This window comes from Crinia signifera, chromosome 12, assembly GCF_055691185.1.
Source record: "Crinia signifera chromosome 12, ASM5569118v1, whole genome shotgun sequence".
Classification (NCBI taxonomy): Eukaryota; Metazoa; Chordata; class Amphibia; order Anura; family Myobatrachidae; genus Crinia; species Crinia signifera.
In genome coordinates this window covers 14,980,889-14,997,699 of record NC_139228.1, presented here as the reverse complement: position 1 = coordinate 14,997,699, position 16,811 = coordinate 14,980,889, and the positions used below count along the sequence as shown (strand labels likewise).

Here is a 16,811-nt window from a genome sequence, read left to right as displayed (position 1 = left end):
TTAGACTTTTTCTTTTTGTCTCTAAAGAGCAGATCTTGTAGTTTACCTTCCTCTTGCGCGACATCAATATTAAGAGACTTATTCACTAGCGTAAACAGATTATCCAGCAAATCTGGGTTAAATTCTAGTTCTACTTTCTCCTGCAGAACTTCTTCTTCAACTTCCTCCTCTGTAACAACTGCGGGACCTTCCTCTGAATCCTCTGAGTTAACAGAGTCCAGTTCCCTAGGCCTTTTTGCAGACATCTTTGCTAAGTCCTCCTTTGTCACAATGGTATCTGCCAATGCTGTCCTAAGCTTCGCAACTAGCTCTGTCATTTGTGAAGGTGCCAGTATTTGAGAACCTTTGCAATTATCGCAAATAGACCCTGCACATTTGTCAGGGAGCGCCTTGTCACAGAGTGTGCATTTAGCCAGATGCATCTTTTTATGCTTGGCCTTTCCTTCCGCCTTTTCCTTGCTTGCCTCGGACCTGCCAGAGCATATACACCAATGAGTGCCTGACTATCCATATAAGTGTGCCAAATAAATAATAAATAACAAAAAAATAAATAAATAACTGCCTTTCCTGCTTACCCTGATTTAGCAGGCTGCTTCCTTTCTTCCTCCATAATATTTAAGTGTTGATAGAATCTGCACAAGGATACACACCATAAGAATATGCCTGAAGGTACACACACAGCCCTGGCTAAAGAGCCTAGGGCCTTACCTTCACCTCTGAAATCCGCCTCCTGCAGCTGCCTTTTGGAGAAGCAGTGGCTCAGAATCTCTGCCCCCGGGCTCCTCACTCCTTTTGCCGGCGTTTAGACAACACAATGGCGCCTTCCTTGCGCCCCAGCCGCGTTTAAATGACGCCCCGCGTCGCTCCTGTGGCGCGCCTATCCAGGACCTCAGAGCCGCGTCCCCTGCCGTTACACGGCGCCCGGGTGACGCGCGACGTATCCAGGAAGCGGCACACCTCCTGACGCGCCCCCCCTGTGACGTGCGCGGCGTCCACGCCGCCCGGAATTACCGGCCGTCCAGCTCTGGCATGTACCGACCACTCCATTGCCTCCAGTACACGGAACCCGGGGTAAGTTCCCTATACTGCACCGGGCAGCAAGGTATCCTTGTAGTCGCCCTACCGCTCTGGGTGGCGGGCGATGCCTTTCTTTTCAAAAGATAGCCTAAACCCCAACTGCACTAGGCAGCGGAGAAGGCATCAGCCATCCTCAGGGTAAGCACTTTCTACCTGGAAAGGAAAAAAAAGACACTGAGCCTAGAAAGGGGTAGTCCTTATATAGGGGAGGTGTCTTTTATTTTCCTTTCCAGATATCTACCTATAGGGAGAGAACCCAGAGGTTGGCTGCCATGGGGAGGTAGAGGAAACATGAGTTAGTAATGACTACACCTGTGCACCAGCTAGGTGATCTGGGAAACATGAGTTAGTAATGACTGCACCTGTGCACCAGCTAGGTGGTCTGGGAAACATGAGTTAGTAATGACTGCACCTGTGCACCAGCTAGGTGGTATAAGAAACATGACAGGTTGTAATAAGTGCACCTGTGCACCAGCTAGGTGATCTGGGAAACATGAGTTAGTAATGACTACACCTGTGCACCAGCTAGGTGGTCTGGGAAACATGAGTTAGTAATGACTGCACCTGTGCACCAGCTAGGTGGTCTAGGAAACATGAGTTAGTAATGACTACACCTGTGCACCAGCTAGGTGGTCTGAGAAACATGAGTTAGTAATGACTGCACCTGCGCACCAGCTAGGTGGTCTGAGAAACATGACAGGTAGTAATGACTGCATCTGCGCACCAGCTAGGTGGTCTGGGAAAGGTGACCTGTTGATAGATCCCCAGTTTGTTGTACAATCTCCTTTTACAATCTCCATTATCGTCTATTCCTACATTTGCTGTTATGTTATTTTCAGTATAACGTCTGCTGCATGAACCTTATCCAGCAGATCCAACCAACAAAAAGATAAAAGCAGATTATGAACAGCACGCTAGGTGACAGACTAAACCACAGAAGGTTATAGCATTACTCACCTGCTCCATGTTAGTATCCCAAGCAGGATTTTGACTGTTCACATGAAAAATAAAAGACAAACATACTGTACTCACTACATTATCCTGGCTTCCTTCACAAACAGAAATCACGATTCAACAATTCCAAAAATAAAAAAAAATGGCCAATATATTCTTTGTAATATCAATTGCAACATAATGAGTGACCGTAATATAGCAGCCCCTATGCTACCCCCCCTGCACAGGTCATATACCTCCCCCTGCACAGGCCAGGTAGTTTTTGTTTAGCAAAGCCCAAAGGAGTGCACAGGAATATAAAGGAAGAGAAACAAGACAAACAAGAGGTTGCGGAATCTGGGATAATACAAACCGGAACACAGGAGAGCCATTGGAGACAATGGAGAGAGCATAGGGCATCCCAAAACTGTCCACTAATGTCTGGACAGCCGATATAGTCGGACTCCCATTTGTTCACACCCAGGGTCTATTGACAGTTAGAATAAACCATTCTAACCATCTTCCTGCTCACCTACGGCGTGGTCTGGTGGCTTTTAGGGTCTTGATTTATAGTATGTACGCAACCTGGAATCTTGATTGAAAGGACCTGGAAAGGGGATGTGTCTTACACAAGGCCCTATAGACTCACTCAAAGTTCCAAAATGTTTATTGGAAGAAAAAGGTTCCTTGTCTGACCAGTGACCCTGACAAGTCACCTCCTGAGTGGATGTCCATCAAAACTTGAGGCTGGCATCTGTGGTAAGGAGCACCAACACCCATTTCTCATTGGGATATAAAAAGTGGTCTAAAGGACCAGAATTGGACGACCCGATCCTTGTCCAGGAGCGATAGAAGAGCTTTCAAGGACAACATAATCATCTTAGACTTGATCTGAGAGCAAAAGCTCTCTTACTCTTGGCCAGAAGGTTCCACCTGAAGATCTGGGAATGGAACTGGGCGAACTCAACCATTTCTAAGACGGGCATACGTTGATGCACCAATACTCTTTACTAGTGGAGGAGGGACGGATTGAACGCCTATGATGATGTGATCTTGTCCCTGGGAAGAAAAACACTGCTGAATGTTCAATGGGTCTACCAGACACACCAGCTGTTAAGTTCGGTTCAAGCTTGTGTGATTGAAGCAACTGAATATTAAGAGAGATGTTTCTGCAGAGTGTCCTTGGACTGGGCTGCCAGCAGAAGATTGTCAAGGTATGGAATAATCCAGATCCCTTCAAGTCATAGGGAAGCTGACCCTAAAGGAATCACTTTGGTGAAAACTTGAGGAGTGGTCAAAAACCGGCAGTGGTCCAAGAGGACTGCAATTCACTGAAGCCACTAATGTTCCAATGAAACAGTAACATGCAGGTAAGCATCCACTACATCTAAAGATGCAATTCCATTTTGAATTTGGGAACTCTGAATAAACATTCAGGAATTTTAGGTGGAGAATCAAAACAGAAAGGTTTTTTCTATGAGGAACAGAAACTGGTATGGCCATGGGAAATAACTCTGTACGTATGTGTTCAGTTCCTTCTGGTCTGCAGTGACCCTGCTGTAGTCCGATTTAGAGATAGACCTGGAGAGGGCTTTTTGAAGGAAATAACATAGCCATGACTCGCCATGCTCCAAAATCATGAATTGGACATAGTCTTCCACCGTTCCTCTCGGAATTGTACATGGCCTCCCAGGTGGGAGTCCAACAATTCATGAAGCTTGCTTTTCAGCAGGATTTAGTGTAAGTCTCTGTTCAGTAGGAGGAACATACTAGTTCCAAGAAGTAACTAATAGCAGAAAATGATTTAGTTTTAAATATTAAGGACTTGGAAGAATCGCCTCCTCAGAATATGTATTTCTTTTATTTTGTCTTTATTTCCACCTATCGTCAGATTGGTCCAAATGAAATACCCCTTACTGTGGATGCTCTCATAGGTCACTTGAATAAAGCCACCACTCCTCCTCTACCTCATGTGGCCTCCTTGGAGGATACTATGAACATGGAACTACAAGTTTTTCTTAAAGCTATTATTTTAGCCACTAGACTAGAGCCTCCATAAAACCTGTGTTGACGGTGTCTTGGATTTCCAATGCTTTGGAAAGATGGTCTGGACATGGCTCTTCATTTGGAATCCCTCCATTTCATTAGCAAGATCCTTTTTGGTCCTGAACTAGATAAGTTAATGACTTAAGCGGCCAAACTCCTGCCGTCCAAAACTGTCAATCCAAAAGTTCCTCCAGTTCTTTAATTCCCAAGGGCATCCAAGGTTTCACCCTTCCTTTTGGGATCACGCCTTCTCCTCCCATGCTGGAAAACTCCAAGAAGAAGACAACAATGGGTAGTTACAATGCTCAGCCACTGGCGCTGGGCATGTAGAACGGGCAGGCAGCAGGAGCATGCGGCAGCTCTCAGTGTAAAAAGGATAAAAAAAAAAAAAAAAAAAAAAAAAGTGAAAAATAGAAAATATGCTCAAAGAAAAATTACCTGCGTGGCTTGTGCAGTGGGTGGGGGTATAGAGGAGGAGCCTTGACTTAAATATAAAAGTTTATATTTTGAGAGCCTAGCCACTTCACCCCTGCTATACCCATGGTTTCTCCAGTGTCCCCTATGGCTGTAGGAAAATATTTTTTGTTAAATAGTGTTTGTATAATTGGCGATCGGGTAATCAGACTTCTACTGTATTTACTATTACCTGTTACGGGCGGCTCTCAGTTTGGCTTCGTGAGCTTTTTTTAATTCTACAAGAGAAACAAAATAAATAGGATTAGGTTTATTTCTACATTCAATGGGGGGGGAGGGGGGGCACTAGAATTTATTTTTTCCATTCAATTGGGAGGAAGGGACAGGACCAGTGGCAGTTTTTAGCCCCCCTCCCCCCCGGTAAAATCTGCCACTGTGTGAAGCCAGATGCAGTCTGTGAGACTGCACTGGCTTCACTGTGGACTTGAAGTCACTTCCTATTGGAACTCCGACTTGCCAGTCACCCAAGGCAGTCCCATTGTTCCCTCCCTCCGGGTTGCCTCTACAGGCTGCTGCACCAGCAGCCCATACAAATGGGTTCTGCGCATGCGCAGTACCCAGGACAATACCACGCATGCGCCAGATCTGGGACTGTGAATATGCTTCTATGGACTGCTGCTGAAGCAGCTTATAGAGCCTGGGGGCCAGCACATGCACAGTACCGAAGAAGCTACTGTGCATGCGCTTGTCCCAAGGCCGGGACCAGCAGGCCTGGCATCGCGACCAGCTGCAGCGCTCCTCCTCCTCAGTGGTAAGAGCCACTGGAGGGGACCATTTGTTTTTTTTTTCATTCCAATCGAATGATGGGGCGATTCTGCATTCAATGGGGACACTATTCCTTTATTCAAAAACGTTTTCTGGCATCACTCAATAAGTGGTGTCTACTAATAACATGAAAAGAATTGAAGTTATGTCTAACATAGCGATCTTCAGCGGTTTGGCTGTTTGATGGGTAGACGTTACCTAGAAATGGTGTCTTTCCCTCACACAATGCAGAAGAGGAGCTAGGAGCATCTCCGCTCTCGGGTCCCGTGCCGCTCACGGATCGTTTGTTTCTCTGTTCTCCAACTGTTCATAGAAAGAATCATTTATGGGATATCCACACAATGGGAAATTGGATTTTTACTCACCGTAAAATCCCTTACTTGAAGTCTGTGTGAGGAACACTGCGCTTAGCCATTACATGTGGGGTCAGAGGGTCTACTTCTAGAGATGTCCACAAAAATAGTTCAAACTAAACTCCACCTCCCCATCTACCCCCCCCCCCCCGCACCTCCAGCAGCTCCTTGTCTTTGTTTTATTCTTCCGCCACGCTATTTTGCTAAATGATCTAGACCTATAGAGAACGATAAACCGCCAGCCAGCAGCCACAATACACGGATGGATCGCACGGTTCCCCAGGTGCACTTCAATATTACAGTAGTTTTAACTCTGTTAGTGACAAACTCCAGGGACCACTATTCAGGGGCCGGCATACAAATCCATTCAAAGGTCTTATTTAATTTTTCATTCAATGGGGACACTATTATTGGAATACATACGGCAGCTCGGCAGGCAGGATTGCCAGAGGTCAGTATACCGTAGGAGGGAATCCCAACAGAGGTGTACTTATCCCTCCCTCTGCACCCCCAAACCCTAAATCACGTACCCTGCCACCTAATACCCCTTTCACATGTTATGCACTTCTTCATGTTTGAGCCACAGACAGAAATATGGCAGCAGGATGTGAGTAACTATTAAACTATGGGCCTGATTCACCCCCTACATCAGGGGAAAGAAACGTATCACCGGTAACAATAACTACTAGAATGTGGTTTGAACAATGGCCTATGCTGCTTAGCCCATTAATCCATCGGAAATGTTATTTTCTACAAAAGAATAGGAGGTAAACGTACCCCCACCATGTTGTGCACTGACTGGGTCCGGAACAAAATATTCTTCCACAAACTAAAAGTATAAAAGGAACAAAATCAAAATTAGTGATCGAAAGTGCCATTGTGTCCAGAATTTTTTTTATTTATTTATTTATTTATTTTTTTTAAACTGTTTTTATTGAGCATAGTCAAATTTACAGCAAAAGTTCCATCGCAATGTGTGAACAATGAATCATAGAAATATGCTTACAATTGGTTATCGTGTAGTTATTACATTTTCAATAAACTTGTACATTATAATACAATTTGGTGTTCGGTTGTTTTGTCGCTGCTCCTAGGGCGAATATCCTCATAGTATCACGATGTTCGTTCAATGAATAAAGAAAAGTTCAAATGCACAGTTCTTGATAGCGATGGAGTGTACATGTTCCAGAAAAATCAAAATAAACTTTAAACAATAAATTAACATTAACTTGCTCTCTGTCCTTGCTCTCCCAAATTCCCCCCATCCCCAATCTTCATGGTGAAGGTGTTATTCAACATTAATAGGTTGGTCCTGTGCTACCGTACGCAGCAAATACCAGGATGTGTCTTTTAGACTTTTGTGTACTTGTGATCTGACCTCTATTGAAAGGGTATTTATATAGCTTTCCCACCTCGAAAAGAATTTTTTAACCCTAGACTCTTTGTTTAATGTAGTTTCGACCCAATCCATTCTAAAGAGATGGAAGAGTTTATATTTGAATATGGGAAAGGTTGGTGGAGAAGGTGATGTCCATTCTTGCAGTATGGTTTTTTTTGCTGCCGCGCTAATGGCAAGTAGTAGATCTTTGTTACCCCTAGTTATTCGTAAGTCTGTGGGAACTATCCCCAATATTGCCCATTCGTCTGTAAAGGGGATGGAGTTTATTAATTTGGTCTCTACATAACTCTTGATTTGAAGCCAAAAACTTCTTACTATTGGGCAGGCCCAAAAGCAGTGATACAAATCTGCTCCCTCTTCTCCACACCTATAACAGGCGCTTGTACTTACTCGGCCCATTAGATAACTCCTATGGGGTGATAGGTAGGCTCTGTGGTAGATATTTAAGAACATTTCTGTGTATGTTGCTGCGGGTAGTGTTTTACAGGATTTAATTAAAAATTTGAGCAGGTCTTCAGTTTCGTACTGAGGAAATTTCACTGTCCATTGGGCTAGGCCTTGTTTACTGGACGAGTAATCCAATATTTCCCTGAAATGCTGGTAGTATCGCGTGATTGCTTTTTTTTCCACAGGAGGCTGCGACAAGAGGGTATCTATGGGATTACTCCAATCTTTATCTGAGAAATGATTGATCACAGCTGAAGTATAGTGTTGGGCCTGCAGAAAGGCCAGAGGGTGTCCCGCCAGGCAAGGGAACTTTTCCCTGGCCACCTCAAATGTTAAGGGTTTGTGTAAATTTTTGTCAACCAACGATCCCACGTTCATGACTCCACCTACTCTCCAAATGTTGAAAGGGTAGGTGGCTGTCCCTTCTTGGAAGTCCGCATTGTTCATGAATGGGAGATGTATTGTCTTGTGTATGTTTAGGCCCGCTTGACTCCTCACCCAGTGCCAGGTTTTTTTTGTGTTCCATAAGAGAGGATTGTCTTGTATATGTTTAGGGACTTCTGGGTCATGGAGATGGAGAAATGACACCAAGCATTTTCCCTCGACCATTTCCCTTTCTAGATTGGTGCAGGTGTATAGTTCGGTACCTGCTATCCAGTCTGTGAGATAGCGGAACATTGTGGCTTTATTATATTGTCTAATATCTGGCAGGCCCACGCCGCCGTTCCACTTAGGCTGCTGCAGTTTAAATAAGCTTATTTTAGGTCTTCCTCCTCCCCAAATGAATTCCCTGACCTGACAATTATAAGTTTTTACATCTTTTGGGGTAATATACAAAGGTAGGCCTTGTAAAAGGTACATGATTCTTGGAAAGGATATCATTTTTACTAAGTTGATTCGCCCAATGTAAGAAAGTGGTAGATGTTTCCAGTTTTTTAGCTCCTCATATATCTGTTTAAATATTGGGGTATAATTTAATTTGTAGAGGTTTCCTAACTGTCGAGGAATTTGTGTGCCTAGGTAAGGAAGTGAGTTAGAGGTCCATTCAATCTGCACGGTACTAGTAAATTCATTGGGTAGGTTTCGCGGGGCTAAGGTGAGCGCTGTCGATTTCTGCATGTTGATCGCAAAGCCAGAGACCGTCTCAAAGTGTTTAAATAGGCGGAATATATGGTGAAGGGACTCCAACGGATTAGCTATATATAGTAATATATCATCCGCAAAAGCGGTGAGTTTCACTACCTTGGAACCGATTGATATACCTTTGAATACTGGGTCCGCCTCCAGGAGACGTAGGAATGGGTCCAAGGCTAGATTAAACAACAAGGGTGACATGGGGCAGCCTTGACGGGTTCCCCGATGCATCTCTATTGGTTCTCCAAGGACTCCGTTCACCATTATTCTTGTTATGGGGGAAGTGTATAAATATTTTATGAACTCTATCAGGTCTGAGTTAAAGCCCCTCATTTCTAGGGAGCGAAACAAGTAGGGCCATAGGACCGTATCAAAAGCCTTCACTGTATCAAGGCTCAATAGGACATTTGTGTGGGTGGTTGTTAGTGAGGAAGCAGCGACCGCTGCTATGGCCGTCCTGATGCCCTTCACCGAGTGCCTGCCACGGATGAATCCCAATTGGGTAGGTGTAAGAAGGTCAGGAAGAACCGTTTGCATTCGGTCTGCTATGATTTTGGCTAATAATTTGATGTCCGTATTTATTAGACTTATGGGCCTGTAGGATTGTACTTGTTGGGGGTCTCTTTGTGGTTTGGGTATTAAAATGGTGGTTGTGTTTGTCAGGTGTGGGAAAGGGGTCCGATGTTTGAGTAATGTGTTGAAGAGGTCTGTGAGTGCCGGAGCCAGTTGATGCTGAAGGAGTTTGTAGTATTCGTTAGAAAGCCCGTCCGGGCCAGGGGATTTTCCCAGGTGGGTTGAGGAGATTGCATTCACTACCTCTTCCGATGTTATGGGGTCTGTCAGGGCTTCACTCTGTGATGGCACCAGTTTTGGAAGATGTAAGTTTTGGAATAAATCCTGTAGGTTTGTGGGATCTGTTGTGTGGTCTTTGTATAGTGCTGTGAAGTAGGTCTCAAACTCTGATAATATGTCAGGGGTGTTTGTGGATAAATTCCCAGTTTGCGAGTTGCGTAAAGCGGTTATGAATACTCGTTTATGTCTGGGCTTAGACATGTTTGCCAGCAGTTTCCCTGTTTTATTCCCCCACCTAAAGAATTTTTGTTTTGTGTAGAGAACATCTCTCTTGGCCTGTTCCAGCAAGTGAGTATCTAAGAGTTGTTTTGCTTCTTTATATCTATTTAGCGAGTCTGATGTGAGGGTATTTTTGTAATCCCGCAAAGCGTGGTTCATAGAGTCTGAGAGGTCTTTGTATCTAGCAGCGGTTGCTTTTCGTTGTCTCGAAACATATTCAATTATGTTGCCTCTCAGTACTGCTTTGGAGGCGCCCCAGAAAATTATTGGGGTGTCCCATGCGTCAATATTGTCGTCCTGATAATTCATCCAAGACGACAATAAAAACTCCTTGAATTTACTTGAGTTATAGAGGTAGGCCGGGAATCGCCACTGTTTACTTCCTTCGTAATTGTGTAATGGGGTCAGTGAGAATGTGACTGGAGCATGATCCGAGATTAGTATGGGGTGTATGTCTGCTTTGATTACTTTAGAGGTAAGACTGTCAGCTATATAGATCGTGTCAATGCGGGACCACGTCTGGTGTGCGGCCGAATAGAAGGTGTATGTCCTGTCTGTGGGGTGAAACAAACGCCATATATCTGTTAATTGTAGCGTGGTCTTGAGGGATTGGAATTGAGTCCAGAGCGTCTGGTTTATCTGTTGGGGTGGCTGTCTATCTTCGGCAGGGTTTTCTACTGAATTTAGGTCTCCTGCTAGTATTATGGGATTGTTCGGGCGTTGCGCTAGCTGTCCTATTAGCTTCCCAAGAAAAGCCTGTTGGTCAGTGTTTGGTGCATACACATTTACCAGTGTGTACTTGCTACCCCAGATCTCGACATCCATGATCATGAACCTTCCATTTGGGTCAGTTATGGTTGACAGAACTGTGTAGTTGACATGTTTTCCAAATAGTATGGCTACCCCTCTGACCTTTCTACAGAAGTCAGCTGTGTAACATCTATCAATCCAGGGGGCACGTAAGGAGTTGTTTTCCCCAGTTTTCCAGTGCGTCTCCTGTAGAAAAATTACATCAGGAAGGAACCTTTTTAGATGTGTTACTACTCGCTTGCGCTTTACTACTGAGTTTAGGCCTCCCACGTTCCAGGACAAGATTTTTATGGCTTTTGGTGTGGTTGGCATGGAGTTAGTGTTGTTAGTGTTTGAAGCTATATTAACCTACCCCTGTTTTCATGAAGATTTGTGTTAGGTGCGATTCTTGTGTGAGCGCGCCAATCTCCGTCCCAGCTAGCGGAGACGGCACTTGAGGAGGGGTGGGTTTCCCGCCTAAGCGAGGGGGAAGGAGTTGGACGAGAGAGCAATACATAGCAACATAAAAACAAAACAGTATGATGATTAGACAGTGCCCTAACCACCATTTTCTAACTTTTCCTATCTTAAAGCAACCAGTGACAGGCATCTTTCTTTTTTCAAGATGCGTGTCCGATAGAGACTAAGAAATAAGTTGTACTTAGTTAACAACAACAAGAAACCGTAAAATAGAACAGAACGGGGTCTCATTCCCTTGTTTAGCTATGTGCACATGCGCACACGTTATCCTATGCATTTATACTGGTTAGAACACGGTACATCTTTCTTGATAATTCTCAATTTGTAACTTATATAACATCGAATGAAGGACAGGATCCACCCACCAGGTGAGGTATTGGTTTTGACAGTTTCATCTGTTTGGGGGGCGATCTTCCTCTGGTGGTATGTCAAAATGAGTTTTGGCTTGTAAAGGGTCAATGAAATACCGTGTGTGGCCGTCCACCTCGACTCTCAATCGTGCTGGGTACAATAGAGCAAATCTAATGTTGTGGTTGTGTAACCAGCGGCAGACTTCTGCAAAGTCTCGCCTTTTTTGAGTGACTGCTATTGAGAAGTCTTGGAATATAAGGACTTTAAAGCCGTTTACTTCCAGGGGAGAGTTCCTACGATAAGCTGTAAGGATCCTGTCCTTCATTCTGTAATCCAAAAATTTGGCGATGACAGGTCTTGGTCTAGCGTTCTGGGCGGCCCGGTCTGGCCCTATCCTATGTGCCCTTTCCACATGGGGGAGTATTGAAGGGTCTGAAATTTGTAATTTTTCGGGGATTGTGATCGTAATTAAATCCACCAAGGGCTGGCCTGTGATCTGTTCGGGGATACCCACAAACCGTAAATTATTTCTCCTGGTACGGTTTTCAAGGTCATCTATTTTAGCTAGCAGCGACTGCAATGAGTCGGCCTGTGAATTAACCTCTCTTTGCATATTGTGGGATTGATCTTCCATGTCCCCTACCCTCCCCTCCAGTGCGGTCACTCTGGTGGTATTTGCGTCTATTTTGGCCAATGCCGCATCAAATGAGGATTGGAGGGTATCCAACTTCCTCTCCAATTGTGGCATGAGTATTTTTGATATTTCATTGGCCATGTCTGCTACCGTGGAGGACGCCTGTCTTGTGGGGAGAGGTGCTGTAGAGTTTCCAGCACCATCTTCTGAGTATTCACTATGGCATGGGGACAAAGGGGCTTGTTTCCCTTGCTGTGGGTTTTTTTTACCCATGGCTTTAGCTTTAGAGTTTGTGTCGGGGGTATTTTGGGCAACTGTGTGGAGGTATCTTTTCATGCCCTTAGGGCGTTACCAGACCGGAGAATTAACTCGCCAAATCACTTCAGGTATTAGGCGTTACATCGAGAGTTGAGGCGTTAATGGTTAGGGAGTAGAGATCCCGTGTGCTCTCTACTGATCCTAGTACATTTATGAGCGCAAAGTGTGAAACTGAGATAAGCAGAGATGATTAACAAACACACACTGTCAGTCAGTTTCGTTTCTAGTGCGTTAAGTTGCCTGTATCAATGGAAAAGGTTTATCCACTCCGCATGTGTTGTGGAGTACTCTGCACTCTAATAGATACAGTCCTATTCATAAATTTTGTGGGGTAAGTCTAGTGACCCACTCTACATATGAAGCTTCACTGTGCACAGCCAGATATGAGCTTTGCAGTGTAATCTCTATACCTCAAGGGGGCAGTAAAGTTTATCCAGCGGCATATATAACTAACTGTGAGAGGTTAGAGTTTTGAAATACAGCAGCTATGTTACCTGGGGGTATAGCTCTAAACTACCACAGTCTTTACCAAAGTGAAATCGAAGCTTAGAAACACATCAGTTATGGTACTAAAAGATACAGTATTAACCTCTTACGACTCTTATTGATTGTTGTTGTGACTTAGGGGCGTATCTGCTATGTCACTTAATGGTTCAGCATTAGTCTCTTGGAGTCCATTGGGGCTTTTCCTGCGCTGGTTAAGGATCAGTGTCCCCAAATGATCAATAGCTCAAAGTGCTGAGTTCCAGGACCAGGGGGGTTGCATGGCAGAGTGGCTATAAGATTGTATGGGTGTGCTGTGCCAGCACTCAGGATACTGTTCTCAGTGGCTTTTGAGGCTTTAAGGCTTTGGTACAGCAGGGATGCAGTAGGACTATCTCTCCAGATAGTACAGGGATGTCTCTTGGGGGTGTCTGAAGACCTCTGAGGAGATCCCGCGCTAAGGTGTCCCAGGGAGTTCCACAAGGGGGGAATTTGGGAGAAAAGTGGAGGTGGAGGCAAAGGGGAGAGTGTTCGCTTTGGGAAGAGGAGCTAGCAGGGTACCCAGATGTAGGGTCAGACGTGTAGTGTACTGCGCCAGCGGCGCGCTTACCCCCGGAGCTCGCCCTCCACGCTGGGTGTGCGCCTTCCCTCCTCTCCGTTAACGGTGCTGACGTCTCTCTTGTCGCGGCTTCTCCTCCGTCACCCGCGCCGCAATGGTGAACCTCCCGGCTTGTTGCGCTTCCTCCTTCCGGCTTCACTTCACCGCGGCCGGTTGTGGGGTCTCACGATGGTCTTCTGCGGCTGGGGGAGCAGTGTGTCTTCGGTCCCTTCCGACGTCCACTCTCAGCAGCGTCTGGGGGGCCTGCTAGCCAGCAGCTCCACGTGTCTCGCCACCCGGGGGACCTTCTGCCTTCACTGCCCGCTCATACCTGCCGCCGCCTCCGGTCCAGGACGGTCCGTCGTGCTCGGTCTCCGCTTGGCCAGGTATTTAAATAGCGAGGGGTCTTTTCGCTGTAAGAGTTCTGCACTGTGTTGCTTTCTGCTTTTCGCGCCACTGCTCAGGCGGTCAAGCGGGCCGTCTTCTCCGGCGGCCAGACTCCGGTGGCAATGGTCAATTTGGGGCTCCAAAACGCTGCATCGCTTCTCTCGCTGCGGCAGGGACACTTTAGTGAATTTGTAGTCCACTTTTCGTGCGTTTGCAGGGTGGATGGAGAAGGATTTTTTTTAACATCCACGGAGCTCCGTTAAAATGCGGCCGCACCTGGCGCCCCGCCCACCGGAAGTCCTTTATTTATTTTTTTAATTAAAAAAAAAAGGGTAATTACCCACCATTTTATTTAGCAAAAGATTTTGAGTATGATCTCCATTGCATTTGAATATGCTAAGACGCCAGCTACGCATTGCTGTGTTTAGGTTTCATTTAAATACACAAAAAACTAGAATTGCGAGACTCAAGTTCTGCGTAAATACCCAACATATTGGCTTGGTCGCAAGAGTGAGGGAGAGAAATCCGTTGGTTAGGGAGCTGGAAAGAGGGGGCACATGCAAACTCAAAAATTCCAGTTTATCCTAGTTCCTAAGGGAATAACTGAGTTTTCCTAAGACTTGTCTTGTGCTGCCCCTAACCAACGGAACCTTCTCCCTCCTTCTCTCAGACTCTCCAAACAGCCAATGCTTCAAATTATCATTTCTGCACCTTACCCCATTGCATCTCTGCCTGATCTGGTCCTGCCTTTCTATCCCTAGACCCTGTGATGTCCCCAATTACTCATTCTTGCCCCTTCCATTTAGAATGCAAACAGGGCCCTCCCTAATTATTTTATCCCTTCCCCTTATTTTCACTAAATCAGCCAATGGGAACACGTTATAATTTTGCCTACACCTGTAATTACATACATATGTGATTCAGTGACTATTTATCCTATTATGATTATTGCAATGTGGACAGACAAGGGCCCCATAAGACTACAACGATATGTCTGAGCATGAAGTCAGATGTGATTTCTTTTGGACTCCCCCTGGACCTTCCCGGGAGGGATTCCATCCGATTTAGTACTTCTGTGTCATTTTTGCATAAGATATATCGTAGTGTCCCCGCTAGGCTGCTTTAGTGGGGTGCTGCGCCCTGTCGATTTTGTAAGGGCAAAATGCGCCCTGCCCCTCTAGCACCGTCTGCTAAAAGGACCTTTCTTCGACCCGCCGTTGTGACCGGGGAAGCCCAGCACCGCCGTAGATGGCAATGCACGGCACTTCCCTGGAGACTTTGGTGGGGCCTGCCTCCTTTAGTGATGGCGCAAGGTGGGCTCACCCCCTTTAGTGATGTCAGCAGCCTCGTTTCGCACCCTTTTGTGACATTGGCGGCCTGGGACCACCCACAACAGTGACGTTGGCTAGCCCAGTCCACCCCCCTTATGCTGCCCCAGTGCGGCAACGCCCTGCCCGCTACGGTTCCTAGAAGGAACACTAATATTGCATGCAATTGATCAAGCCAAGATAAATCACATGCTATTGCTCTTACGGTACACAATTGTAGCAATGAGATATCTGATGGGCTGAATTAGGGGGTGAAGGGGTCTGGAAATGTCACCCAGTCAAACTTCATGCCATACATCGCATGCAAATAAAAAAAACAACAAAAAAAAAAAAAAACACTCCATTTACATCCGATTCCGATAAATCAATAGTGCAGCACTAGGGGTTCTGATCGGACACTCACAGGAGCGCGCATCGGATCGGATGGAAAACACATACGATTTGCCACTTTACAAATGATATAGCGGCCCAAAAGTATGGACTCATATGAAATCGTGCAAAATCATTGTAGTGTATCGGGGCTTATAGACTGGATAGAGCAGCGATTACTGGAAATGGCCCTCCCCCGGGCTGCAGCCTGGAGTGATTGCGGTTTGGAAACTCACCTTTATCTTACTCCTGCCATACTTTTCCTCCACATGCTTGCACATTTTCAGGAACACTTCATATTTGTCCAAGGTGCTAAAGTGGAAATTCTTTCCCACAATGCCCTTGCTTTTCTGAAATAGAAAGAGCAACAAAACGGTTGTGGCGTTGTGCTTTAATAAATATGTAGGCAGACCTTTCACACTAGATGGATTTTGATAAAAATGTCACAGACGGATGACAAATGATCTGGGGTGCCTAACTGAGGGGTAGATTTATTAAGCTCGGTGAAGTGATAAAGTGTCTGGTTTTTATCACCGGCCAATCAGTTCCTACCTGTCATTTTTCAAACCAAGCCTGTAACTTCACAGGTAGGAGCTGATTGGCTGGTGATAAAAAAACAAACAGTTTATCACTTCACCGAGCTTAATAAATCTGCCCCTCAGTGCTTATGCTCCTGGTCTGACTTCCTGTTGGTGGGAGCCAGGGGCATCAGTTCTGGGCCTTTCAGAGGGGAGGCAACTGGTTTGGGAAGCAAAATTGGGAGGGTTGAGAGTTCAGGTTGAGCTACAATGCCTGGTACTTCTGTACTTTCACGGCGCCACTAGAAATCGCGGGCATCGCGGCCATTGAATGCACTAAAAATCGGGTGCGACGCGATGCCCGCGATTTCCCATAGGGACCAATGTTAAATTTCTCAATTGACCCGATTTTACTGTTCAATGCCTCAATTGACACGATTTTTCCATAGGAAACAATGTTAAATGGCCCACAGAGGCCAAATAGCCACCCTGAAGTGTGAAATGGCCCCCACAATTGTTAACGCCACCCCACGATCAACGTGAACCCGAAGCGTGGCGAGCGCAGCGAGCCCGCGAGGGGCGGCGGTACGCGTCCTCCGAACTTTTCATACCCCCACTATCCACGTCGGCGTGGAGTTGAGAATAGAATAGTGTGGCGAGCGCAGCGAGCCCCGCGAGGGGACGCGGATACCTTCACAGGTAAACGCGTCCCTTCGCGGGCTTCACAGGTATCCTCGTCCGCTCGCCACGCTTCGGGCTCGGTGGCTCGCTGCGCTCGCCACACTATTCTATTCTCAACTCCACGCCGACGTGGATAGTGGGGGTATGAAAAGGTCGGAGGACGCGTACCGCCGCCG

The 16,811-nt window shown here is 45.9% G+C and overlaps 1 protein-coding gene across 3 annotated transcripts in view; it reads right to left on the bottom strand.

Annotated features, from left to right (window-relative positions):
• LOC146050076 (uncharacterized) overlaps positions 1-16,811 on the bottom strand; it is a 54,665-nt gene that overhangs the window by 26,933 nt on the left and 10,921 nt on the right. For all 3 annotated transcript variants that reach the window (XM_083166889.1, XM_083166888.1, XM_083166887.1), the window contains 5 exons: positions 15,673-15,786; positions 6,426-6,477; positions 5,494-5,598; positions 4,703-4,748; positions 2,035-2,068 (listed from right to left, as the gene is read on the bottom strand). In XM_083166889.1, coding sequence (XP_083023015.1) covers positions 2,035-2,068; positions 4,703-4,748; positions 5,494-5,598; positions 6,426-6,477; positions 15,673-15,786 — 351 coding nt within the window. The remainder of the gene's footprint in view (positions 1-2,034; positions 2,069-4,702; positions 4,749-5,493; positions 5,599-6,425; positions 6,478-15,672; positions 15,787-16,811) is intronic.